Source organism: Physeter macrocephalus, chromosome 16 (genome assembly GCF_002837175.3).
Source record: "Physeter macrocephalus isolate SW-GA chromosome 16, ASM283717v5, whole genome shotgun sequence".
Taxonomy (NCBI): Eukaryota; Metazoa; Chordata; class Mammalia; order Artiodactyla; family Physeteridae; genus Physeter; species Physeter macrocephalus.
In genome coordinates, this window is record NC_041229.1 from 54,991,483 (window position 1) to 55,018,799 (window position 27,317).

The 27,317-nt window shown below is 38.5% G+C and overlaps 2 protein-coding genes across 3 annotated transcripts in view; one reads left to right on the forward strand and one right to left on the reverse strand.

Annotated features, from left to right (window-relative positions):
- INTS4 (integrator complex subunit 4) overlaps nt 1-27,317 on the forward strand; it is a 121,761-nt gene that overhangs the window by 45,284 nt on the left and 49,160 nt on the right. For both annotated transcript variants that reach the window (XM_007107239.4, XM_007107238.4), the window contains exons 5-10: nt 8,631-8,816; nt 9,458-9,508; nt 13,118-13,206; nt 14,349-14,469; nt 20,564-20,635; nt 22,597-22,771. In XM_007107239.4, coding sequence (XP_007107301.1) covers nt 8,631-8,816; nt 9,458-9,508; nt 13,118-13,206; nt 14,349-14,469; nt 20,564-20,635; nt 22,597-22,771 — 694 coding nt within the window. The remainder of the gene's footprint in view (nt 1-8,630; nt 8,817-9,457; nt 9,509-13,117; nt 13,207-14,348; nt 14,470-20,563; nt 20,636-22,596; nt 22,772-27,317) is intronic.
- On the reverse strand, nt 24,873-25,567 carry LOC102981559 (60S ribosomal protein L19-like). The gene has a single exon (XM_055078673.1). The coding sequence runs from the start codon at nt 25,538-25,540 to the stop codon at nt 24,950-24,952; it is 591 nt and encodes a 196-aa protein (XP_054934648.1). The 5' UTR covers nt 25,541-25,567; the 3' UTR covers nt 24,873-24,949.

Genomic DNA, 27,317 nt, shown 5'->3' on the forward strand with positions numbered 1-27,317 from the left:
CTGTTGCGGCCTCTCCCGTTGTGGAGCACAGGCTCCGGACGCGCAGGCTCAGCGGCCATGGCTCACGGGCCCAGCCGCTCCGCGGCATGTGGGATCCTCCCAGACCGGGGCGCGAACCCGGTTCCCCTGCATCGGCAGGCGGACGCGCAACAACTGCGCCACCAGGGAAGCCCCAGCTTTCTTTTTATTTCCATTTGCATGGAATATGTTTTTCTATCCCCTCACTTTCAGTGTGTATGTGTCCCTAGGTCTGAAGTGGGTCTCTTGTAGACAGCATATATACGGGTGTTGTTTTTGTATCCATTCAGCCAGTCTGTGTCTTTTGGGTGGAGCATTTAATCCATTTACATTTAAGGTAGTTACTGATACGTATGTTTCTATTACCATTTTCTTAATTGTTTTGGGTTTGTTATTGTAGGTCTTTTTCTTCTCTTGTGTTTCCTGCCTAGAGAAGTTACTTTAGCATTTGTTGTAAAGCTGGTTTGGTAGTGCTGAATTCTCTTAGCTTTTGCTTGTCTGTAAAGGTTTTAATTTCTCTGTCGAATCTGAATGAGATTCTTGCTGGGTAGAGTAGTCTTGGTTGTAGGTTTTTCCATTTCATCATTTTAAGTATGTCCTGCCACTCCCTTCTGGCTTGCAGAGTTTCTGCTGAAAGATCAGCTGTTAACCTTATGGGGATTCCCTTGTATGTTATTTGTCGTTTTTCCCTTGCTGCTTTTAGTATTTTTTCTTTGTCTGCATTGGGTCTTCATTGCTGTGCGCAGGCTTTCTTTAGTTGCGACGAGCAGGGGCTACTCTTTTTTGCGGTGCGTGGACTTCTCATTGCGGTGGCTTCTCTTGTTGCAGAGAACCGCTCTAGGGGTGCGGGCTTCACTAGTTGTGTCGCATGGGCTTAGTTGCTCCGGGTCATGTGGGATCTTCCTGGACCAGGGCTCGAACCTGTGTCCCCTGCATTGGCAGGCTGATTCTTAACCAGTGCACCACCAGGGAAGCCCCAGTCTTTTTCAATTTGGAATAATTCTTCAGCCTTCACTTCATTTCATTAACTTGATACTTCTGAAAATTATAGGACAGTAATTTTGTAGAATATCCTTGAATTTGCGTTTGTCTGATATTTTCTCATAATTAGATTCAAGTTTTCCACCTTTGGCACGAATATCACAGACTTGATGCTGTTCTGTTCTCATTTCATCCTATTAGGCGGTACACCATTTTGATTTTTTCCCATTAGTGATGATGTTTACTTTGATCACTTGGTTAAGGTGTTGTCTGTCATATTTCTTCACTATAAAGTTACTCTTTCTTTTTGAAATGAATAAGTATTTTGTGGCATAGTACTACTACTTTGAAACTATGTAAATTGTCCTCAAACTTTCAATTTATTTATTTATATCAGTTATGGACTCAGATTTCTTGTTTATTCAATGGATTATAATCTATTACTGTCATTAATCATCTTGTTCAAATTCCCTGATTTTGCCAGGTGGGAGCCCCTTCAGGCTGGCTTCTATGTCCTTTTGACTTTTCTCTACAGTTACCCCTTTATCAGCTTGGGGGTTAGGGGCACTGACCCTTTGAATAGTCAGAAATTCACATTTAACTTACAGTTGACCCTCCATATATCCAGTTCCTCAGTATACCCACTTCTTTGTATCCACAGTGCTACATCCACAATTCAACCAACCACGAACCGTGTAGTACTGTAGTATTTGCTATTGACAAAAAACTGTGTATAAGTGGACCCACTCAGTTCAAACCATGTTGTTTCAAGGGTCAACTGTATTTTTTTTTAATGTGTCATTTCTTTCTGGCACAATAAAATATTTCAGGCCCACCTTGTACTTTATCTAGTCTACTCCTGGAATGAGCTTTTGTCCAAGAAGCCCTGGTTCCTTTTTGTGGCGAATTGTATTTTGAAACCAAGTTCTGGGTACTAAGTGTGCTCATTGCTGTTGGGGTGTTGCTGCTCTTGGGCCCTCTCAGTGGACAGAGCTAGTGGAGATGTATATATATTATATACATATATTATAATGTAGTATCTATATATATCATATACAAACATATATCTGTATTTTTATTTCTATATCTGTATGTAAGAAAAATCATGTTCTCATATCTCCTTGTAATTCAAACCCAACACTATAGTGTTTATTTTACAGTGTTTTTCTAGTATTTGTAACTTCTTTCTTAGACAGTATTATCCTTAATATATTTACTTATTTGATGTATCTTCCTGTTCAGTTTTGTATATGTGTGCATGTGTGTATGTTACTTCCACAAAGTGTCAGTGGTCTGGTTTGCTAATCATAAGAATTGGGTGTTCCTGAGAAAACCATAATTCAAAAAGAGTCATGTACCACAATGTTCATTGCAGCTCTATTTAGAATAGCCGGGACATGGAAGCGACCTACGTGTCCATCAACAGATGAATGGATAAAGAAGATGTGATACATATATACAATGGAATATTACTCAGCCATAAAAAGAAACGAAATTGAACTATTTGTAGTGAGGTGGATGGACCTAGAATCTGTCATACAGAGTGAAGTAAGTCAGAAAGAGAAAAACAATTACCGTTTGCTAACACATATATATGGAATCTAAAAAAAAAAAGAAGGTTCTGAAGAACCTTGGGCAGGACAGGAATAAAGACGCAGATTTAGAGAAGGGACTTGAAGACAAGGCTGGGGGAAGGGTAACCTGGGACGAAGCGAGAGAGTGGCATGGACTTATATATACTACCAAATGTAAAATAGATTGCTAGTAGGAAGCAGCCGCATAGCACAGGGAGATCAGCTCAGTGCTTTGTGACCACCTAGGGGGTGAGATAGGGAGGGTGGGAGGGAGACGCAAGAGGGAGGAGATATGGGGATATATGTACATGTATAGCTGATTCACTTTGTTATACAGCAGAAAGTAACACACCATTGTAAAGCAATTGTATTCCAATAAAGATGATTAAAAAAAAAGGGGGTATTAATTTAGTATCACTGTGTTTATCAGGCAGTAATTAGAAACCCAAGCAGTTTATCATGGCTGGAGAATAGTGATGCTTGGGAGTAGCAGTATAAATATATGTAAAGAAAACAGGTATTGTAGAGCTTTTAAATGTTTAAGGTTCAAATGCCCAATTCGGAACATAGTAAGCCAAGTTTTAGAAATCATGACATTATTTATTTATGAAGCTGGTTAGGGAAAAGAGCTCTAGATGGAGTGTCAGGAGACTTGGATTCCAGTATCAACTGTTCCACTAGGTTATCTTTGCGTTATTAGATATAACAATCATTATCCTATAAAATAGGGAATTGGTGAAGGCACAAGGAGAGAGATGAGTGATTACTGAGGGTACTTCCAGAGACTGTATGTCCCAGTGTTAGAGTGAGCAAGAGGGAACTTGTTGTGTGATTTCAATCAGTGATTTCATTTATGGATAGAAAATCCTGGAAAATTTGAACTTGAAGGGAATATCCAAAGATACTATTTTGTGAACTTGAAGGGAATAGCTAAAGATACTCTTTTGTATTGACAATTATACATGCAGTTATCTCATTATTTTAGATTATAGTAATAATAGCTAATAGTCATATTATGCTTTATAGTATAGAAAGTTTTTTTTTTAACATTTATATTCCTATTTGAGCCTTATGATAAACCTGTAAGTTATGTAAGGCAGATATTATTGTTCCTTCTTTATAAATGAGGAAAGTGAGACTCTAAGAGGTCCAGTTGCTTGATCAATGTTACACATGTAGAGTCAGAGCTGAAATTTGAAGCTAGGTCATTTTTTTCAATCTATATATACTTTATAATATGGAAATTTTCAAATTTACTTATTCTTTCCAGTTTTTGGTGTAAATTTGACAATTATTTATGCTTTGCAATCTTTTTCATGTTTTTTCCTTTCACTTTTTGTTGTAATCTGCTGTAATATTTTAAAGGAAATCCCTGACATGTTATTTAAATAATAAATACTTCAGTATGTCTCTAACTGATAATAACTGATATGTTTTTAATATAGCCATGATGAAGTTATTAACAATTATTCCATATCATCTCACACCAGTTCATATTAAAATTTTAAAAATTGCATTAAATATCTTTTTGTAGTTGGTTTTTTTTTTTTTTTGGATTAGCATGTATTACCTTTGGATAGTCTCTTGAATTTCTTTTAATCAGTAACAGTGGCCCCTTACGTTTTTCCTTTAATTGCCACAGATTTATTGAAGAAACTGGATCATTGGTCTTGTTTATGTCCTACATTCTAGATTTGATTGCTTCCTTTTGGTGTCATGTATATGTTGACAGTAGGAACCCGTACAGATTGGCTTCTGTGTCCTTTTGATCTGGACTCAATTAGTCCTTGATATTTCCTTGCTTTTTGGCACAAGGTGTCCCAGGTTCTCTTACATATTTCTTGCCCAGTCCTTAAATTAGTCATTTCATTAAAGTATTTTCATTTCCTGTTACTGCATTATGCAAATAGCTTATTTCAGTAGCGGTGGACTAGGATTGAGAGAGAGAGATAACTGAAAGTATGTTAAAAATGATGGTGAGAAGTGCCAAAATGAAAAAGATTGACAGTACTAAAGGTCAACAAAGATGTGGCATATCTGGAACATTTACATGTCACTGGTGGGAGTGTAAATTAGTTCAATTAGTACAACCACTTTGGAATACTATTTGGCAATATCATCTTAAGCTGAACATATACATGTCCTGTGACCCAGCAATTTCACTTCTTACTGTATATTCAGCAGAAATGTGAACATGTATACCAAAAGCCACATTCAAGAGTAAGCAGAGAGCGTTATTTAGAACAGCCCAAAACTGGAAGTAACCCAAATATCTATCAGCAGTAGAAAGGATAAATGGATTATGGTGTGTACACAAATGGAATACTGTACAGTAATGAGAATGAATAAACCATTGCTATAATGCCATACTATGGACGATTCTCACCAACATAATATTAAGCAAAGGAAGCCAGGCACTATTTGATTTTATAAAGTACAAAACTAGACAAAATATATGTTAGAAGTCAAGATAATGTCTATTTTTTGTTGGTGAAGTATAGTTGATTTACAGTGTTATATTAGTTTCAGGTATACAACACAGTGATTTAGTATTTTTATAGGTTATACTGTATTTAAAATTATTATGAAATATTGGCTATAATCGCTGTGCTGTACAATATATCCTTGTAGCTTATTTATTTTATATATAGTAGTCTGTACATCTCAATTCCCTACTCCTATTTTACTCCTCTTCCTCTTCCCACTGATAACCACTAGTTTCCTTTCTATATCTGTGAGTCTATTTCTGTTTTGTAATATTCATTTGTTTTATTTTTTTAGATTCCATTATAAGTGATAACACCCAGTATTTGTCTTTCTCTGTGTGACTTATTTCACTAAGCATAATACCCTCCAGATCCATCTGTGTTGTTGTAAATGGCAAAATTTCATTCTTTTTTAATGGTTGAGTAGTATTCCAGTGTGTGTGTGTGTGTGTGTGTGTGTGTGTGTGTGTGTGTGTGTGTGTGTACACGTACACCACATCTTCTTTATCCATTTGTCTGTTGATGGACACTTGGGATGCTTCCATATCTTGGCTGTTGTAAATAATGCTGCTATAAACATTGGGTGCATGTATCTTTTCCAAGCAGTGTTTTTGTTTTCTTCAGATATATACCCAGGAGTGGAATTGCTGGATCATATGGTAGTTCTATTTTTAATTTTTTGAGGAACCCCATACTGTTTTCCATAGAGGCTGCACCAATTTTCATTCCCACCAACAGTGTATAAGAGTTGCCCTTTATCCACATCTTTGCCAGCATTTGTTATTTGTGTTCTTTTTAATGATTGCCATTCTGACAGGTGTTAGATGATGTCTCATTGTAGTTTTGATTTGCATATCTCTGATGATTAGCGATGTTGAGCATCTTTTCATGTGCCTGTTGGCCATTTGTATGTCTTTGGAAAAATGTCTATTCAGGTCTTCTGCCCAATTTGTAATCAGGTTGTTTGGGTTTTTTTGATATTGAGGTATATGAGCTGTCTATATGTTTGGAATATTAACCCCTTATTTGTCATGTAATTTGCAAATATTTTCTCCAATTCACTAGGTTGTCTTTTTTGTCAGTGGTTTCCTTTGCTGTGCAAAAGCTTTTAAGTTTAATTAGGTCCCATTTGTTTATTTTTGCTTTTGTTTCCTTTGCCTTAGGAGGGAGACCCAAAAAATTATTTCTATGATTTATGTCAAAGAGTGTTCTGCCTATGTTTTCTTCTGGGAGTTGTATGGTTTCTAGGTTTTTTGTTTTTTTTTCTGGCTGCATTGGGTCTTAGTTGAGGCACACAGGATCTTCATTGTGGCATGCAGGCTCTTCATTGCGGCTTGCAGGCTTCTCCCTAGTTGTGGCGTGTGGGGTTTTCTCTCTTTAGTTGTGGCGTGTGGGCTCCAGAATGCGTGGGCTCCGTAGTTTGCAGCTCAAGGACTCTCTAGTTGAGGCACATGGGCTCAGTAGTTGTGGCGTGTGGGCTTAGTTGCCCTGCAGCATGTGGGATCCTAGTTCCCCGACCAGGGATTGAACCTGCATCCCCTGCATTGGAAGGTGGATTCTTTACCACTGGACCACCAGGGAAGTCCCACAGTTAGGTCTTTAATCCATTTTGAGTTTACTTTTGTATATGGTATGAGAAAATGTTCTAATTCATATTTTTACATGTAGCTGTAGAATTTCCCCAGAACCACTTATCAAAGGAACTATCTTTTCCCCATTTTATATTCTTTCCTCCTTTGTTGTAGATTAATTGACCATAAGTGTGTGGGTTCATTTCTTGGCTCTCTCTTCTGTTCCACTGATCTGTGTGTCTGTTTTTTAAAAAAATTTGTTTATTTATTTATTTTTGGCTGTGTTGGGTCTTTGTTGCTGCACACGGGCTTTCTCTAGTTGTGGCAATTGGGGGCTGCTCTTTGTTGCGGTGTGTGGGCTTCTCATTGCAGTGGCTTCTCTTGTTGTGGAGCACGGGCTCTAGGCACACCGGCTTCAGTAGTTGTGGAGCACAGGCTCAGTAGTTGTGGCGCATGGGCTTAGTTGCTCCGCGGCATGTGGGATATTCCCAGATCAGGGCTCAAACCTGTGTACCCTGCATTGGCAGGCGGATTCTTAACCACTGAGCCACCAGGGAAGTCCTCTGTGTCTTGTTTTTGTGCCATTAACATACTGTTTTGATCATGGTAGCTTTATAGTATAGCCTACAGGCAGGGAGCATGATTCCTCCAGGTTTGTTCTTTTTTCTCAAGATTGCTTTGGTGATGGTGGCTTTTTATTTTATTTTATTTTTTAAGTGGAAGGAAGCAAATTTTATTATTAATAATAATCGTAATAGTAACAATAGCTGCTAATGTTTATGGATTTCTCACAACACTGCAGATGCTTTGCATGCACTTAATTTAAATTAATTTACTTTCAGTTCTCCTAAAAACCCCCAAAAGAGGGCCCTTTATAATTCATATTTAGTCTCTGTATTCTGTGCTCAATGTATAAAAGATTCTGAAAGGAGCACAGTCTTTTTTTTCTTTTTTTGGCTGCATTGGGTCTTTGTTGCTGCAATGGGCTTTCTCTAGTTGTGGCAAGCTCAGCTCAAGCCCACGTTGAGAAACGTGGGCTTCTCATTGCGGTGGCTTCTCTTGTTGTGGAGCACAGGCTCTAGGCATGTGGACTACAGTAGTTTTGGTGCATGGGCTCAGTAGTTGTGGCACATGGGCTTAGTTGCTCTGCAGCATGTGGTATCTTCCTGGACCAAGGATTGAACCTGTGTCCCCTGCACTGGCAGGTGGATTCTTAACCACAGCACCACCAGGGAAGCCCAGGAGCACAGTCTTAAAGGAGATGGACTTGTGAAAAGAAGACATTGCTGTACAATTTGATGCCTGAGAGGATACTATAGCAGCTCCCAAGAGGAAGGGCCTAGCTTCCTGCTGGGGAGGACAAAGCTTGATGGTGGCTATTTTTGATGGTGGTAGAGTAGTTACTGGGAGAGTTGGTCATGTTTTACTTCCTTATCTGGGTGCTTCTTATTTGTGTGTGTTTTGTGAAAATTCATTGAGCTGTACATTTAATATTTTTGCATATTTCTGTATGAATATTAAAATTTTTAAAATTTATGAATTTTTGTTCTGTTTTTAGATTTGATAGTAAATAAAATGCAGTTTAAGGGGTCACTTTTAAACTACCTAGTCTTTACAAGGCCAGGTGCTTGCTGTTGGGAGTATAATGTTGAATAAATGGGAGTCTTATTTTCTAAGGATTCATGATTCTTTTTGGAAGACACATACTCAGAAAACATGAAGGAAATTCCTTGGCTGTCCAGTGGTTAGGATTAGGCACTTTCACTGTCAGCACCTGGGTTCAATCCCTGGTTGGGAAACTAAGATCCCACAAGCCACACAGCATGGCCAAAAAACAACAACAACAACAACAACAAAAAACCCATGAGACTAGACAGACTAGTGAGAATGTAGTGTTTGAAGTCATTCCTAAAGTTGATACAGTGCTTTTGTTTCTGTGTTTTTGTTTATTTTTAAGATATCTTAATCATGTCCTTTTGTTCTCTCTTTTCTTTTCATAGCACCTGACAGATACCTCGCATGGTGTAAGAAATAAGTGCCTGCAGTTACTTGGCAATCTGGGTTCTTTGGAGAAAAGTGTCACAAAAGATGCAGAAGGCCTAGCTGTCAGAGACGTCCAGAAGATTATAGGGGATTACTTCAGTGACCAGGACCCACGTGTCAGAACAGCAGCTATAAAAGCCATGGTAAACGTGATCATGGAAACTAAATGGAGATACTTTTGTTTGTTTGTTTTCTTTTTTTTTTTTTTTTACGTTAATGGCTAATGCCACCTTGGATACATTCTGAATCTCCCCAGGGTATACTTTATGCACACTTTCAGAAAGGTGTTGGTGGCATCACAGAACTCAAAGGCACACATTCCTTTACAACAGTTGCTTATCTTTGGGCTTCTTTGGTAGCTTTCACCTGCATTTCTGAAACATGGAAGGTACAACTTGTATCCCAGGTCCATGGGAGAGATGTTACTTGGTATTATAGTACAATAGGTACAGGTTATACCTTTGTATTTCAGAAATATAGGTGAAAGTTATGGGGGAGGGTTGCTCTTTAGGGGGAGATGGTGTTAACCATTTCTTCCTCAGCCTCCTTATCATTGTTTCATATTTTTTCTGATATCCCCTTGGGACAGTCCATGGGTTAGATACATTAAGTGTTTGAGTGTTTCTACTGAAAAGTCCAGGTTTCTTATGTGTATAGCACTGATTTTGGCCAAAGGGAACCATGTTAATGTGATATAATGGGGAAAAATATATGAGATTATGGGGAGACATTAGAAATACTGATGTTTTTTTCAGAATACTTAAACTGTATCTTTATTATCTAGTTGCAGCTCCATGAAAGAGGACTGAAATTATACCAAACAATTTATAATCAGGTACCTTAAATGATTGCTGTCTAGAAGAGGAGGGAGGTGGAGAAATCATGAAACTGGGAGGATGGCACGGTGGTGGTCAGAATTTGAAAACATAGAGCTTCAGCTGGCTAACAGTGGCAGTGTTGTGATGAATGTGCAGTTGTATACAAAACATACATTCTAAGAAGAGAATGGGGAATATGTAATGAATAGCACTACTGCATGTGAGGAGGACATTTGGGAGGATTTAGGTAGCTCAGTATGAATACCAGAGTATACAAAGAGAAGTGTAGTGTTCAGAGTAAGGAAAGTGGTAGTCTTGCTGATCTCTGTTTGGTTGACTGAAATTGACCTCAAACCCGAAGTCAATTCAGGGCACCACACTTGAGAAACTGGAGTATTTCTGGAGGAGGATGACCAAGACCATGGGATCATATGAAAAGATATCACATGATTGTTATAGCATTGGTAAGGAAAAGCACAATGTTATAGTATCATTAGGAGAAGCTGACTGAGAAGCCTAGCCAAAAGCCCTTACAGTTATTCTTGTAGAATAATTGGATGTATCTAGAGACAAGAAATCTAAATCCATGCTCAGAGACCAGTTTTTGTTAGCCAACTGAGAGTGGTTTTAGCTTTTAGAGGAAGAGGATAATTAGCCAAACCCCTATGACTGATGTCTAAGCAAAGTACGTTCTTTTACAAATGAAGTAGAGTGAGTTCAGAATGGTTTTGTTGGTGTGACCTATAGGAAAACTGTGTGGGAAACCAAATAATTAAAGGAAACTTGTAGAGTAAGGACTCAAAGGAAAAAGAATTAGTCCGATGATTCAGATGTTTAGTGACATAAGACTGTGTCAGTTGGTTAGGCAAGCAATGCTGTGGACCTCAAGGGAGTGAGGATGGAATGATGGAGGATTTGAGATATGAGGTAGAATTAGTTACTATAATGAGTTCATTATGATTATCTTGAGTTTGAAGGGTTGATGGGATACTCATGAGGAGAACTCCAGGTCTGGAACTTAGGAGAGATCAGAGCTGGAGGTGGATATTTGGAGCCATCAATATCTAGGGGTGATGGGGATACCCAGGGAGAGTAAGAAGATTGGAAGTGATGAGGATGGAGCCAGGGGTGAGGTCCAATGTTTAAGAAAGGAGCCCTAGAATGGAACTGAGGAGCAGCGTGATGGAGGAGGAGGAAGAATATATTCCAAAAAAGGCAGGAGGGCATTTTCATAGTCAGCAGTGTCAAATGCTAGTGAAAGGTCATTTAGGATAGCACTGAAATCTGGTCATGGGACTTAGCAACAAAGTGGTCATTAGTGAGTTTAAAGAGAGCAATTTCAGTAGAGTGCTGGGACTGGGCGAAGCCAGATCAGGGTCTTTTAAGGTGAGGCATTTAAAGTCTATTGACTATGACTATACTTTAAAGAAACTTGACTATGATAGGAAAGTGGGGGTAGAAGTTGGTAGAAGGGGGCATAGGATTAAGGGTTGTTGTTTTTTTCCTGTATTTTAAAGACAGTTGCTAAGTATGTTTATATGTTGAAGAGAGAGCTAGTGTTTTGGGAGAGCTAGTGTTATGATAGAAGAGACAAAGGGGAATAAATGCTGGAGTAAGTTCCTTGAGGCAGAAAATCAGATTCTTGAGCTGATTCATCCAACAAATGTTAGTGAGTACCTAATGCTGGCTGTATAATGCCAAGCATGTTATAATAGATAGGACCCATGCCCTTCACATTGTCATAGGTAAGACAGGCAATTAACAAATAAGCAAACACAGTTATAGCATATGAGTATTGCTGTGAGGTAAATCAATAGGATGCTATCATAGAGAATCACAAAGAGGATTTATTTTGGAGGATGGTAAGGAATGGTCATGTGAGGAAGTGATGGGATCCATAGCAAAAGTAGAAGGATTAGGAACTAGAAAGGACCCTTTTGCCTCAGATATTGAGAAAACAAGGGGTGGGAGAATACAGGAATAAATGAATTTATAACTGGTGTGGAGTAGTTGAGTGGGTTTGTGCCTGAGAACCTTGATTTTTCTCAGATAAACAGGTCACCTTATAGCTGGTAGTAGGATAGAAGTCCTGAGGAAAAGGTTAAGAAAAGCTGCCTTGGGGCTTCCCTGGTGGTGCAGTGGATAAGAATCTGCCTGCCAATGCAGGGGACACAGGTTCGAGCCCTGGTCCAGGAAGATCCCACATGCCTTGGAGCAACTAAGGCTGTGTGCCACAACTACTGAGCCTACACTCTAGAGCCCTTGAGCCACAACTACTGTTGTGAGCCGCAACAAGAGAAGCCACTGCAATGAGAAGCCTGCACACTGCAACGAAGAGTAGCCCCTGCTCGCCGCAACTAGAGAAAGCCCGCATGAAGCAACGAAGACCCAACACAGCCAAAAAAAAAAAAGGCTCATTAGCCACGTTTCTGAAAAAAAGAAAAGCTGCCTTGGGAAATGGAAGTGGAAAGCAGGAGTGTAAGATTTCAGAGTAAGACTAATAAGGTTTGAGATCATGAATCACCAATCCCCTAGAGAGTGTGGTCTTTGCCAGTGCTCTGCTGCCCTTGTGAAGACTAGAGAAAGTCTTAGGTTTGTGGAGCAGCTGTAGCAGAAATCCTGAGGGGGTTGTGTATGATGATACAGACAGTGCTGTCAAGAGACTGAAGTAAGGACGGGTATAGAGCAAGGAAAAGGTTTATTTGGAAAGAAAGGACAGAATTAAAGCAGTGGTTCTCAACCAAGGTGATTTTGCCCTCCAGGGCACATTTGGCAATGTCTGGAGGTATTTTTGACTATTTCAGTTGCTGGGGAGAGGAAGAGGGTGCAGTGCTACAACTACCTAGTGGGTAGAGGCCAGGGATGCTGCTAAATATCTTATATTGCACAGGACAGCCCCTCACAACAAAGAATTATCTAGTCCAAAATGTCAATAATAGCAAGGTTGAGAGACCCTGCTTAAACGGATAGGTAACTTAAGTGGGATGAAGAGCAGGTGTGATGGGTTAAGTCATGGCGATGGAAGAGCTGGTAGAGTAGCATATATGTTCAAAGCATGGAATATAAGATTTTAAAATTTCAAAAACCGTTTTCTGGGTGTTGTTGAAGTCTAGGGTGTAGTGATGACTGTGGGTGGAGTAGGGATATTCCATTTCAGACTAAAGTAAAAAAGGAAAATTTGGCCTCTTTTTGGCAGCTTAGCGTTAAAATTGTACATTTATTTAGAGTGCTTGAATTTTCAGATGGACTGTCAGTCAGAAATTTGTGCTCTAGTTTTACAGATAGGGAAAAAACTCATCTTTGGTGTTTGAGCCTGTGAGGGTAGCACTGTGGGCTCCCAGCAAGCTTTGCTATGATTGATGCTATTCTAGATGGCTTTTGTGCTATCTATCAATCTGTGGTTCTCCTTTCAGACATGGGGTGGGAGGGTACACAGTCAGAACACAGCCAGAACAGCTGGCAGAGGCCAGGAATTCTTTGTTGGGCAAAGGTTCAAGAAGTTAATATCACCCATATGTGTTTTGATTGGTATCCTTATCCAGTCACCGTATCTTCATTTTGAAAATAGTTTGAACATCACCTGGGAGGACACAGAACTAACAGACTTTTGGAATCCTTGTTTGCAGGCTTGTAAATTGCTCTCTGATGACTATGAACAAGTGCGCAGTGCTGCAGTCCAGCTTATCTGGGTTGTCAGTCAGCTCTATCCTGAAAGGTCAGTGTGGGTGTAAGCCAGCTTTTGTTCATTGCTAAACCATTTTTCTCTCCTCCCACCATGCAGAAAGCCCACCTCCAGAAAAGGAATGTTGGTTAGATTTTTGGAGTGCAGTATGGAATAGGGGAAAAGCATGGACCCTGAAAATCAGGATGCTTGGTCCTTGTTTTTCAGCTCTGCCTTGAACTTTCTGTGTATGCTGGGAAAGACACTTCACCTGTCTGGGTCCCAACCTCCTCAACTATAAATGAAGAGATTGGATGGTCTTTCTCAAATGCTATCCACTCCACCTCTGCCCACCCCTTAAAAAAAGTCTTTAAAATGGGTTTGGTGCACATTTTAGTAAATACAAATGCCAGCTAAAGATACCAGGTGAATTTGAGAATAATGATCCCTTATGTAGTGTTTTCCTGGTTAAAAATATTTTCATAGGGAATTCCCTGTTGGTCCAGCGGTTAGGACTTGGTGCTTTCTCTGCTGAGGGCCTGGGTTCAATCCCTGGTTGGGGAGCTACGATTGCGCAAGCTGTGCGGTGTGGCCAAAAATAAAAATTTTTTTTTCACAGTAATTAAATAATTTATCTCACAGTGATTCTTTGAGGTGGAGAGACAGGTATTATTCTGTTTTATAGAAGAACTCCTTTTATAGAAAAAGAAGTGTTTTTTCCTCTTCATTAAACTACTGAAATTGAAAAACCAGAATGAGTTAGTAAAGCTATAGACACCGCCCCCCACCCCTCCCAAAAAAAAGACTAGCTGGAAATTGTCTTTTCATTTAGGACCAGATTTGCAAGTATGTTTTATATTGGTTTATTCTGAGACATGCTATATTAACAGCAATGCAATTATAAGAGAGAATAAACTTAAAGATAACTCTGTGGTAGCTGTTTTTGGTATCTCATAAATCTTTGAATCTTCAGTGTTAAATACTTTTTACTCAAGACACAAATTTGCATTGCAACTAAAAGTAAACAAATCCCAGAGTGATTTGGTTACTCTGAAATGTATTTCATCATTATAGGATTTGAATTATTCAATTATCATTTCTATTTGTGCTAATTTTCATTGGTCATTCTCAGTTTATTGAACCTGCAATTTTAGGCTCATGTTTTGTCACTTGTGGTTTCTTTTCTTTTAATTTAGCATTGTCCCAATCCCTTCTTCTAATGAAGAAATTCGCTTAGTTGATGATGCGTTTGGAAAAATTTGTCACATGGTCAGTGATGGTTCCTGGGTGGTTCGAGTTCAAGCTGCAAAACTATTGGTAAGTTACATTTTCTTTAATGAACATATTACCTGTTACACTTGTAAAACATTTTGAGAAACTAGATAGGGACAGGTGTAATGCACTTTTATAAACCTTAGTATTTCTTAAAATAGAAATCAATTGTTCACTTTCCCATAGAGAAGTAGTCTTTTAGAACTAGAAAGAATTTTAAAGATAATCCTATTTAATCTTGTTAGCATATTAGACAACCAAAGTCTAGAGAAAAAGGAACATAATAATAAAAATAATTGTTACCATTACTAAGCACCTGGTATGGCCTAGATACTTTGCTATGAGGCCACTTAATTATCTCATTTATTCCTTTTTTTTTAATTGGAGTATAATTGCTTTATTATCCCATTTATTCTTACAGTAACCCAGCAAGGTAGGTGCTATTATTCCCACTTTCCAGGTGAGAAAACTGAGGCTCTAAGAATTTAAATTATTCAATTTATACAGATAGGAAGTTGTAGAATGAGATTCAGATGCTAATCTGACTTTTAGCCTCATTCTTTCCTACTGTTTTGCCTTTGGGGACTCTAGTATATTTGTAAGAAAAATTTTAACTTTTCAGAGATAGAACTGTCTTATAGAAGAAGGAGTGTTGGCATAATACTCAGCCTTATTTTATACCTGTGTTGTCTTGGACAAGTCACTTTATCTTAGTCTCGTTTCCTCATCTGTTAAGTGGCTTATAATATCTCTCATGTTTACCTCACAGGGTTGTCATGACACTCAAATGAGATCCTGTCTGTGAATATGTGTATAAATTGTGAAGTACTACACTATGCAAGATGGTGGGGTTGTTATAATATATAAATATATATGTAACTATCTATAAAAATTTGTATTAATGTCACAGCAAGAATATCTGAAATTCTTTCTGATAACTTCTCTTTTGAGGGCCCCCAACTATGCCAGTCTTAGTAAGATTGTTGGCTAAAAAGTTTGGACCTGAATGTACTGGACACAGATCCTGTGATACCCCTAGTCCTTTGACCAGTATTTTGGGGGTAACTGCTGAAACCTATGTGAAGCACTTTCATGGAAAAATAAGGAACTTGGATGATTTCAGTATTTCCTGCTTACAGATTATATTGCTTGTCCGTAATAAAATATAGAGTTAAACAAGCCAGCTGTTAGTGATTTTATTTTTTTTTTATTTTTTTATTTTTTTTGCGGTACGCGGGCCTCTCACTGTTGTGGCCTCTCCCGTTGCGGAGCACAGGCTCCAGACGCGCAGGCTCAGCGGCCATGGCTCACGGGCCTAGCCGCTCCGCGGCACGTGGGATCTTCCCGGACCGGGGCACGAACCTGTGTCCCCTGCATTGGCAGGCGGACTCTCAACCACTGCGCCACCAGCGAAGCCCGTGATTTTATTTTTGAATTCACATTTTAAAGCCTTGTTTTGATTTGTGGATATTTTAAAATTCAGAACAATCCAATCATTCATCAGATTCCTTCATTCAGCATGTACTGAGCATCTACAGTGTGCTGTGTGTGTGTGTATGAGGGGATGTTTTAGAGGAATAATTCAATGATATATTGTCATCTGAGTAGGCAGTTAGAAAAGTAATCCTTAAAGCAGAGTCATTCAAATTTTTTAGTTTTGTACCCCATAGAATCTAAAATTCATTTATGTAAAGCTGTATGAATAATGAATTACAGTGGTGAATTGAAAAGATTTTCACTTAGATGACTATAATTTGACTCAAGTGCTTTATGATATTTAAGTGATTTCAAATCCGAACAACTCTAAATTACATAAGTATGATTATACTTCAAAAGTAATTAATAATCTAATCTTGCTAATAATAATAATTGTTACTATTTCTAGAGCTCCTAGCCCACTAAGCTAGGCACTTTTAGTCATACATGCATACACATGCACATACACCCATTTCCTCATATACAGGCACATGTAAATATATGCCTATACATACACTTATATACATACTTTTTGTTTTTAATTTTTAATTCTTTTAAACTCCCTGAGGTGAATATTATATTATTTATTTTATAAATAATAAAACTAAGGTTTAGAAAAGTATAATTTGTCCAAGGCCACATAGATAGTAAATGGTACTTTATGCTCTAAAGCCCATGTAGAATTCCTTCCTAGTGCGGGTCCAGTTATATATTGGGAGCTGCGGTTGTGCATCAAGGCCCTGCTGGTTTACTAGTTCCTCTGTGCAAGCTAAGAGGTAAACCCTTTGCTCCAATTCTTTTTTTTTTTTTTTTCCCCGTACGTGGGCCTCTTGCCGCTGCGGCCTCTCCCGCTGCGGAGCACAGGCTCAGCGGCCATGACTCACGGGCCCAGCCGCCCCGCGGCACGTGGGATCCTCCCGGAACGGGGCACGAACCCGCGTCCCCCGCATCGGCAGGCGGACCCTCAACCACTGCGCCACCAGGGAAGCCCCCCTCCTCCAATTCTTGAGTAGACAGATCTGTGATCAGGTAAACCATATATGGTCTTTAGACTACATATTCATCAATTCAGCAAACTCTGAGCATAATCTGTGTCTTCAAAAGAGTGGATAGTCAGGTAGATTGACATAGGCAATCAGTCAATTACAATACCGGTACTCCTAGGAAAGAGCACCTAACACATGCACAGAAGGCTTTTTGGATGAGGTGATTTCTCAGTTGACTTTGAAAGATGAGTATGGGTTAGCTAGGTAAAGAAGTAGACAAGGAGAAAATATGAGCAGAGATACATGAGTACACTATCATGCATGCTAATATCATACTAAACTACAATATCATGTTAAACTACAAGCAGTTTAGTACTTCTTGGTGTGGGGGATAATGTTCGATTTGGTGATGTGTGACAAGATTAAGCTTGGGAGGAACGCAGAAGACAGATTTTCAAGAACTTAGATGAAATGATAAGGCTTTAGACTTAAGTCCATCTTGTACAGAAAATGAATAGAGTCCATTCTCCTTGGCTTATAGCAGGATGAAAAATTTCAGATATGGATGTATCAGAAAATTCAAAACCATGTAAAGGGTTGGTTTTCAGTTATCTGTAACTTCCCTGATGGAGCAAAGAAACTTGATTTTCAAGAATATAGCTCCATGGGACTATTTAGAATGCAATCACTACTTTGAAATTAATTATGTTAATTGGCATCCTATCTAGAATAGGGTCCTTAGTTTAATGTTTAAGATGTTAAATAATTTAAACCTTATTTGTAAGGCTCCGGAAGTCTTTGACCTTAAATATTATAACATTTTAAGACAGTTAGATTGTAGACTGTAGGTTTTTATGTTTGTAACTCTGCCCAGGGCTAGTCTTTCCCAGGGCAAATGTAGCTGTCTTAGTCAGTGGCAGTTTTATGTGTCTCACATAGTAATCCATCTTTTTTTTTTTTTTTTTAGTCTGCTTCTCTTTTTCATCACCTAATGAATAGAGGCTAGGAGCTTAAAATTGAAATAGACAAACAGTGCATAGACTTATGTTATTATACTAGTTGAGCAGTTTTTGTTTTGAGAGCAGGTTTGATGCACTCGTTTGTTAAATATCAGTTTTCTTAGTGTTATAGATTGTTAAGTAGGGGTAGTAGTACAGTTGGAGAGCTTTTACCTGAATATATGTGTCTTGGTCAAAGTATACAGGAATGTAGATGTTTTTCTGATTGGTGAGATGCACTTTATGATGAACTCATTATCTTTTTGGTCCAGATTTCCTCCTTCTGTGCTTTCATAAATAGTGCCATCATTTACCCAGAGGCATTTGAGAATTCTTTCTCTGTGTCCCGTATCCACTGAGTCATCAACTCTTATCAGTACTACCTTCTTGACATACCTTGAATCTATCCCTTCTCTATTTCCACTGTGCTTGTAACAGTTCAGGTTTCACTATTTTTTCAAGTGGATAATGCTGTAAGGTTCTTGCTATTTGTGGATTTAAAATGGAAAGCTTCAGCTATTCTTACATAACACTGGAAACTTGTTACAAACAATGATATGCAATTTTTTGAGGCTAGAATTTGAATCGTACCCCCTCTTTGCTACTGTGTTGGGGGAGAGCTCAGTTGAAGGCTTTGGAGGAGGACATTGAGACTGTGGGTTCCAGTAACTTACTGTGAAGTCATTAAAACTTTCATTCTTTGTAGAAAAACAGAGTACCTGTTAAAAAGCCAACTGTTGGGGACTTCCCTGGCAGTCCAGTGGTTAAGACTCTGCGCTTCTAATACAGGGGACATGGGTTCAGTCCCTGGTCGGAGAACTAAGACCCACATGGCTGATGGTGCGGCCAAAAAAAAGACAACTGTTAATGTTGGTGGTAAGACTAAAGAGAAAGTGAGGAGTTCTTAAAAATGTATAGTTTTTATTCATAAAATTGATGTTTTTGCATTAAAAACATGAATGTTAGATTTGGTATTGGCTCAGACCTATGTAACAAACTATATACCATGTAGAGATAAGAAAAAGTGGTTTTGAAACTACTTAAGGTGAACAGTACAATTGCCCTTCTAGAATTGTAGGAAAGGTGTTAACTTGGGTAAGAGTACTCCCGAAGAACATGTAACTTGCTGTGGAAAATGTGATTGGAGAAAAAGTCTGAGCCTGTATAAACATTTCCATATTTATTAACTTGGGAATTAGAGAAGATTTCCAATATATTCCTTAAGAATGTCTAGGACCTGCTTTAAATAGCCTCCTAACTTGTGTCTCTGCTTCATTTTGGGTTCCTTCTGGTCCATTAGCCACATTGCTGCCAAGATGGTGTTTATGAGTATAAATCTGATTGTTTCTCCCTTATTTGAAACGATCAAGTTACGGAATCTCTCAGCCTCAATTTCTCGTAAAAAATAAATAAATAAAAAGTGAGGATAATGCTCATTCTTCATTGGGATTATTGGGAGGAATAAATTTTTAAAATGCGAGTCTTTGTACATTACTGAGCTCATTAAATATTTAATAGAAATTATCTATAGAGTTATTATTCATAAGGCAAACTCCTTACCATAGCAAACAAAGACCTTTATGATCTGCTTTCTACCTACCTGTCTTGCCTCATTTTCGGTACCCCCATCCTATGTTCTATTCATAGAACCACTTGATGTTTCCCACGTGACATTCTCTCTATGCATTTCATTGTGATTTCCAGTTCTCCAGATATACCTCTCTCTGCCTCCACCCCATACTGCTTTTCTTTAAGTTCCCATAGCACCCTTTATAAATGTATATTATAAAATTTCATACCATAATGCAGTAATATCTTTACTTGTCAATTTCCCTCACTAGTGTGTGATTGTTGAGTGTAGAATTGATGTCTTTTTATTTTTGTCTACCTGTTCCTGGTAACTCTAGGCATGTAATGGAATGGTTGCTAAGTATATATTTGTTTAATGAATGAATGGACAAATGAATGGAAAGGATGGAATGAAAAGGAATGGAGAGGCAGTGGAGAGTAGTAGTTAAGGCAAAGGATTCTGGAGCCTGGGTTTATAGCCCAGCTCTGTAATTTACACTGTTTGTGACCTTGAATGAATTACTTCATCTTTTTGTGCCTTCTTTCCCCCTTATATAAAACGTGACTAATAATAGTATTTACTTCATAGGGTTGTAGTGAGGATTAAATGAATTAATATATGTATAAAGCACTTAGAGCAGTGCATGACACCTAGTAGCTCTATATAGGTGCTAGCTGCTGCTGCTAATGGTTTTATTATTTTCCTGATGATTCAAAACCCATAGGGATCTTTACTATCAAGAATAATGTTATCCAAATATTGTATATTAACGCATATATGTGGAACCTAGAAAAATGGTACAGATGAACTGGTTTGCAGGGCAGAAATTGAGACACAGATGTAGAGAACAAATGTATGGACACCAAGGGGGGAAAGTGGGGGTGGGGGTGGGGGTGTGATGAATTGGGCAATTGGGATTGACATGTATTCCCTGATGTGTATAAAACTGATGACTAATAAGAACCTGCTGTATAAAAATATAAATAAAAAAATTAAAAAAAAGAATAATGTTATCTTTATGCATTTAAGTTGGCAGCAAACTTTGAATCTGAAGATATTGTTCAGGTCTTAAAAGTTGTTTAATTGCTCTGGATTCTTCCTTCTAATAGGGCTCTATGGAGCAAGTCAGTTCTCATTTCTTGGAACAGACGCTTGACAAGAAGCTGATGTCAGATCTGAGGGTAACTTGAATTCTTTGTTGTTTAAACTGGCTTTCTGAAACCAAAATCAGTGTAGCTATATGCCAAGTTGTGTTGATTTAATTTTACAGCCCATGAATTTGTTAATGTAGGATGACTAGATTACATTTTAATTTAAAATCTTAGTAAATTGAACCAAATTACAAGTTACTTCATTAAATTTTAAATTATTATGAAATACTTTGCACAGATTGTGTTTCACAAAGAAGAGGCAAGATTAACTTTCTCTTTGTTAAAAACTACAAAGGTCTGGTCTTATTTTGTGACTCCTCTCAACAGCAGTTCTCATGGAAGAGTGAGTAAATCCTTTCTCTGGACAGTAACAGAATGCCCTTAAGCTTTGACTGTGATAGTTCTCTGACATAGTTTTCAGGAACAAATATGAGTCTGAGAATATGATAGGAGCATTCATTGTCAGTATCTTAATTTTTAAATTATAAAAGTGTTAATAAGGAATCAATCTTTGATAAGTAGAAGAAAAAGAGAAACAGTTTACCCATATTCCCACTACTCTAACACAGTGACTTTCATCATTTTGGTATATTTCTCTCTAGCTGTTTTTCTTATGCAGGTTTTTTTTTTTTTTTTTTTTTTTTTTTTGTGGTATGCGGGCCTTCCTCTGTTGTGGCCTCTCCCGTTGCGGAGCACAGGCTCCGGACGTGCAGGCTCAGCGGCCATGGCTCACGGGCCCAGCCGCTCCGCGGCATGTGGGATCCTCCCATACCGGGGCGCGAACCCGGTTCCCCTGCATCGGCAGGCGGACGCGCAACCACTGCGCCACCAGGGAAACCCCTTATGCAGGTTTTAAACATTGAATCATTATATACAGATAATTTTGTAGTCTACTTTTTATATTTACCACTACCAACATGCTTTTTTTCATATTGTTAACTTCATACTTACCATTTTTACTGATAGCATAATATTCTGTTAAGTAGATGTGCCATCATTTTTTAGCCCTTTATTATACATTTACAGTTTCTCCTTAATTTTTCCACCATTATAAATCACATATAGAGTATCACCTTCATGGATATTAGATCTTTTCTTGTTTTGATTTATTCCATAAGATGAATTCTTGGGAATGGTTGGAGAGTTAATATCTGTGCTTCATGAAACATTGCCATATGGCTTTCTTGAAGGGCATTCCCTTCATTTGAGGTCAGTGATTGCTTAAGTGTTCTTTGTGTATACTGGGGTGGAAGTGCAAAGAAGGACACGCTCATGGTGAATGGTGAGGGATGGGTAATGCAAGGGTTTCTAAGACACTTCGCAAGGTACAAACTTTACTTCTGCGTCTGACCCACATCCTTGTAGGCTCAGGTGCTATATTTCATCAGTGCCTTTGAGATGATCAGCCATGAGGATGTGGGCTCACACCAGGAAGGTTCATAGAGGCTGATATCTATGCCAGTTTATTCATTTATGAAGGTAACTGTAACTGTCAAGTAGACTCAATATTTACTTTAGCTGACTAGTATATTCCCCCTTAGGCAATCTCTGAAGAAAGTAAATTTACTAGACACTTGCTTGGTGAGCATAGTGTTGTCAAATAGATGCTTACTTCTATGGGATGAAAAAAATTATTTTCTAGGGCCAGTGTATTTTCTACCCAGGATGGTGCTTGGAAGGACACTGCCATTATTTACCTCTCTGGTTCTCCCTTTCCTGTGTTGCCATGGCAAACATAACCACCTGTCCAGTCAACATTCTTGTGCTATCTTTAATGAAGTTACTATCTTTAATAAGGTTACTGTCAGCTATTGATGACCTGAGAACCTTGGTCTTAACTTCAAGTTGAATTTGCATTTCTCTGCTCTGATCTATTGAGTATTTTTTTTTTAACGTAACTCACAGAGAGCAATCATATTTCCTACTTTCTCATGTTCTCACCTTAGTTCTCTCATGAATCTCTAGCAAGTGGTAATTGTTGTCTTCTATAGAGGAAACGCACTGCACATGAACGTGCCAAGGAACTTTACACTTCAGGAGAGTTTTCCAGCGGCAGGAAGTGGGGAGATGATGCTCCCAAGGAAGAAGTAGATACGGGGGCTGTGAACTTGATCGAGTCAGGAGCTTGTGGAGCCTTTGTTCATGGATTGGAAGATGAGATGTATGGTAAGAATGACTTCATAACAATAACAAGTGCCCATTTACTGAGTGACTGCTATGTATCTGGCATTGTACTGAGTGATATACACAGGTTGTCTCACTTAATCTTCATAGTCACTCAGTGAAGTATCTACTATAACTTTAATTTTATAAACAGAAGAGGTTGAGGTTCAGGTGGTATGGATCAGTGGTTAAGAGCATGGACTTTGGGTTCAGTCAATTTAGGTTCAAATTCTAGCATTTTTGTAAAACAAGGTTAATAGCAAGTGTTTCTGAATTGTGATAATGAAATGAGATTATATATACATGACATGATACATGACCCAGTTATAGTAAGCACTTAATAAATGGTAGTAAAAATTGATATTTATACTGATGATAACAATTGTACTTTCTTATTAGTCACTCAGCTAGTAAGAGACAGAAACAAGATTTAAACCCAGGTTAGTCTGACTAACTAATGACTAATCAAGCCTTTATTTTGCCTTCATTTTTGAAAGATAGTTTCACTGGGAATCAAATTCTAGATTAATAGTGGTTTATTTGTTTATTTTTTTGTCCTTTAAACATCTTCTTCCACAGTTTTTCAGTTTGCATTTTTCTGTTTAGAACTCTGCTGTCATTTTAAATCTTTGTTTTTCCGTACATAATGTATCTTTTTTTCTGTAGCTGCTTTTAAGCTTTTCTCTTTATCACTGGTTTTAAATGATCTAATTATAATGTGCCTTGGTATAATTTTCTTCATGTTTCTTATGCTTGGAGTTTGTTGAGCTTCCTGGATCTATGGGTTTGTGGTTTTTATTTGGAAAATCTTTGTTATTTCTTTAAATATTTTTCTGGCCCCATGCTCCTTTGGGGACTCCCAATTACATATATATTAGGCTACTGAGGTTGTCCTGCAGCTCACAGATGCTCTATTCTTTTTTTTCCATATAATCTTTTTTTCCTATTTGTTTCATTTTGGATAATGTTTATTGCTTTGTCTTGGAGTTCACTAATCTTCTCTTCTGCAGTGTCTAATCTGCTGTTAATTCTATCCAGTATATTTTTCATCTCAGACATTGTAGTTTTCATCCCTAGAAGTTTGATTAGAATTTGCGTTTGTTTAGTATCTTCTGTATCGCTACTTAATATGCTTAATCTTTTCTCTAGCTTTGTCAACAGAGAATGTATTTACAGTAACTATCCTAATGTCCTTGTCTCCTAGTTCTGTTATTTGTGTGATTTCTGGGTTGGTTTTGATTGATTGATTTTTCTCCTCATTATGGATTATATTTTCCTGCTTCTATGCATGCCTGGTAATTTGGGATTGGATGCCAGACACTCTGAAAATTACTTTATTGGGTGCTGAACATTGTTATATTCCTATAAGTATTCTTGAGCTTTGTTCTAGAATGCAGTTAGTTCAGGTCTTATTTTTAAGCTTTGTTAGGTGGACCCAAGTAACATTTAGTCTAGGGGTTATTTTTCTTCACTAGTGAAACAAACTCTTCTGAAAAAACTATTGTTGACCATGTGTGAGCTTTGGAGATTGTTCCCTCGAATCCTCTTGAGTGGTTCTTTCTCAGGCCTTGGATAGTTTCTTCACAGATCAGAACTTGGCTGAAGACTTGAGGAGGACCCTCTGCAGACCTCCTAGGCTTGCTCTCTCTGTGCACGTCTTTCCTTTCTTGTACTTTGCCCTATGAACTCTAGCCACATTGGCCTTTCCAGACTCCCAGCTCTGTCTTCTCAGCTCAGGGAGACCTACAACCTGGAAACTCTACAGACAGTAAGCTGGTATAATCATAAAGCTAACCTCATTTATTTCCTGTCTCTCAGGGATCACTACCTCTTATTGCCTATTGTATAGTGTGTTGAATACTTTTGTTTCATATATTTTGTTTCTGTTTTTAGTTGTTTCAGATAGAAAGATAAATCTAGCCCTTGTTACTCCATTTTAGCCAGTAATAGAAGTCCTTGCAAAGCTCTTATGATTTCCATAATATGATGCTCTCCATCTCACATAGATCACAGACTGTCAGTGCCTTGAGATGATTGACTCCAACCTCCTATTTTCAGTGAGGCTAACAGACGTGGGGAGATAATTTTTTTTTTTTTGTCAGATAAAGCCTTGTTTTTTTCTTGAATGAGTGATCTATGTAATTGCTGAGGCCACTATGTACAGAGAAGAAAAGGAGAACTTTATTTCTTTGTCTCTTCCTCCTTGGACAGAGTGTTGATGATTTCGTCCTTCTTAGCCTGGAGCCGCTCATCACGGCGCCTGCGGGCTTCCTTGGTCTTAGACCTGCGGGCCTCAGCCTGGTCCGCCAGAAGCTTCTTGCGAGCCTTGTCTGCCTTCAGCTTGTGGATATGTTCCATGAGAATCCGCTTGTTTTTGAACACATTACCCTTCACTTTCAGGTACAGGCTGTGATACATGTGGCGGTCAATCTTCTTAGATTCACGGTATCTTCTGAGCAGCTGGCGCAGAATTCTCATCCTCCTCATCCAGGTTACCTTCTTGGGCATTCGAGCATTGGCAGTACCCTTTCGCTTACCTATGCCCATATGCCTGCCCTTCCGGCGAGCCAAAGTGTTTTTTCGGCATCGAGCCCGGGAATGGACTGTCACAGGCTTCCAGATAATCAGCCCATCTTTGATCAGTTTCCGGATCTGCTGACGGGAGTTGGCATTGGCTATTTCATTAGTCTCATTGGGGTCCAACCAGACCTTCTTTTTGCCACAGCGGAGGACACTGGAGGCAAGCCTCTTCTGAAGCCTGAGCATACTCATGGCTGCGACCGTAGTGGCCAAAGGAAAGAACTTCGGGGAGATAATATTGATTGTCCAAATTTTATAGTAAATTTGTGTCAGAGGATTAGAACTCAGGTCTTTAAAATGCCTATAAAAATGATACCTCAGGGGCTTCCCTGGTGGCGCAGTGGTTGAGAGTCCGCCTGCCAATGCAGGGGACACGGGTTTGTGCCCCGGTCTGGGAAGATCCCACATGCCGCAGAGCGGCTAGGCCCGTGAGCCATGGCCGCTGAGCCTGTGCATCCGGAGCCTGTGCTCCACAATGGGAGAGGCCACAACAGTGAGAGGCCCGCATACTGAAAAAAAAAAAAAAAAAAAAAAAACATACCTCAGAATAGAACTTCTTAGAAGGGCAAGAAAATTACTTTTGAAAGACAGTTTTTTCTATTAGTAGATATAAGAATTGGGTTACCCTATTCAATTTGCTGTAAGATTTTCTGTATATATGGAAATTAATTAAAGCTACCTCTGCTTATGTTCTCCATGAACTTGATACATGAATTAAAAATTTAAATAGTGTTAGATAATAAGGAATTCCAGTTATTAAAACCCATTTTATCCTAAGACAGGTAACTAGAACCTATTTTATTTTGTTTCTCCTAGCATTTTTGCTTTGTTTAGTTTCTACAATTGAATTTAATCACTGTTAATGTTTATGTGGTTGATTTCTACAGTTTTTAGTTTGTCACTAAGGTTTACTTAAAGGAACTTAAGTTTGGAAAGTGAGTAGATCATAACCAGCATCAGGTATGGCAGCTCTCTAATTTAATCATACATATAAAATTCTGGGTAAATCAGGATTTTAGGGACGCATTTGCTGGGAGTGAAATGGAGCCTTATTTCATTGGCTATAGACTCTAGTGTAGTATCACACATACTTCTAGTCCTCTAGCTGTTCCATGTTCTCCCTCCTTTCTGGGCCTTTACATGTGGTTCCTCTGCGTAGAAAGGCCTTTTTCCTTTCCTCTGGCCTAGCAACTCCTTCAAGTATTATTTTAGGGGTCACTTTCTGAAAAGCTGCCTCTGATTCTGTTAAGTAGACTATGTGCCTCTTCCGCATTTTCTTAATACTACGTGTGCTCTTCCATTGTATCATTCATCACTCTGTAATGCAATTAATTATTATAGTCTATAGTGGCTGGGACACAGTCTTGTTCTTGTTCATCTTTGTATCTTCAGTACTAAGCATAAAGCTAGTAAGTAGCAAAACTAGGATCTGATTACGTATGTTAAGACACCAGAGGATCAGTCTTTTTTTTTCATTCTTGAGCAAGCTAATTCCTTTTCTCTGCCCTGGACCCTTAAGGAGACTGTTATATATTTTCAACATTCCAAAAAGTCCAGTAGAAATTGTTAATTTAGCTACCTGTAGCCAGGCTGTGCATGCAAAGGAAAAAACCAAGCTTCTTTGCTTCTGCTTGGAATTGCATCAGGTCAGGTCATACTGATTATCTCATGTTGATCTGAAGTTTCTCTGTGATTCCCTTGATACACTTGCAAGAGTTACACATGAGTCAATGCAATGTAATGGATAAAGCCCTAAGAAGCAGGGTTAGCAGTTAAAACATTTGGGTCCATCTCTGGCTTGCTTTGTAATTATTAGCAATTTCCTGTTTAAATTACATTGTTGTGATGTAGAACAAATCCTTCCCTTCTGATGAAAAAGAGGAATTTATAAGTACCAAGAAAAATCTGAGTCATCTCCCTTTTATGTAGTAACTCTGCTTTTAAGGTGTCTGTAAAACCTTTCTTATAC

What these genes read in the sequence shown, in the direction of transcription:
- LOC102981559 (XM_055078673.1), bottom strand. Translation starts at nt 25,540, where the DNA reads ATGAGTATGCTCAGGCTTCAGAAGAGGCTTGCCTCCAGTGTCCTCCGC.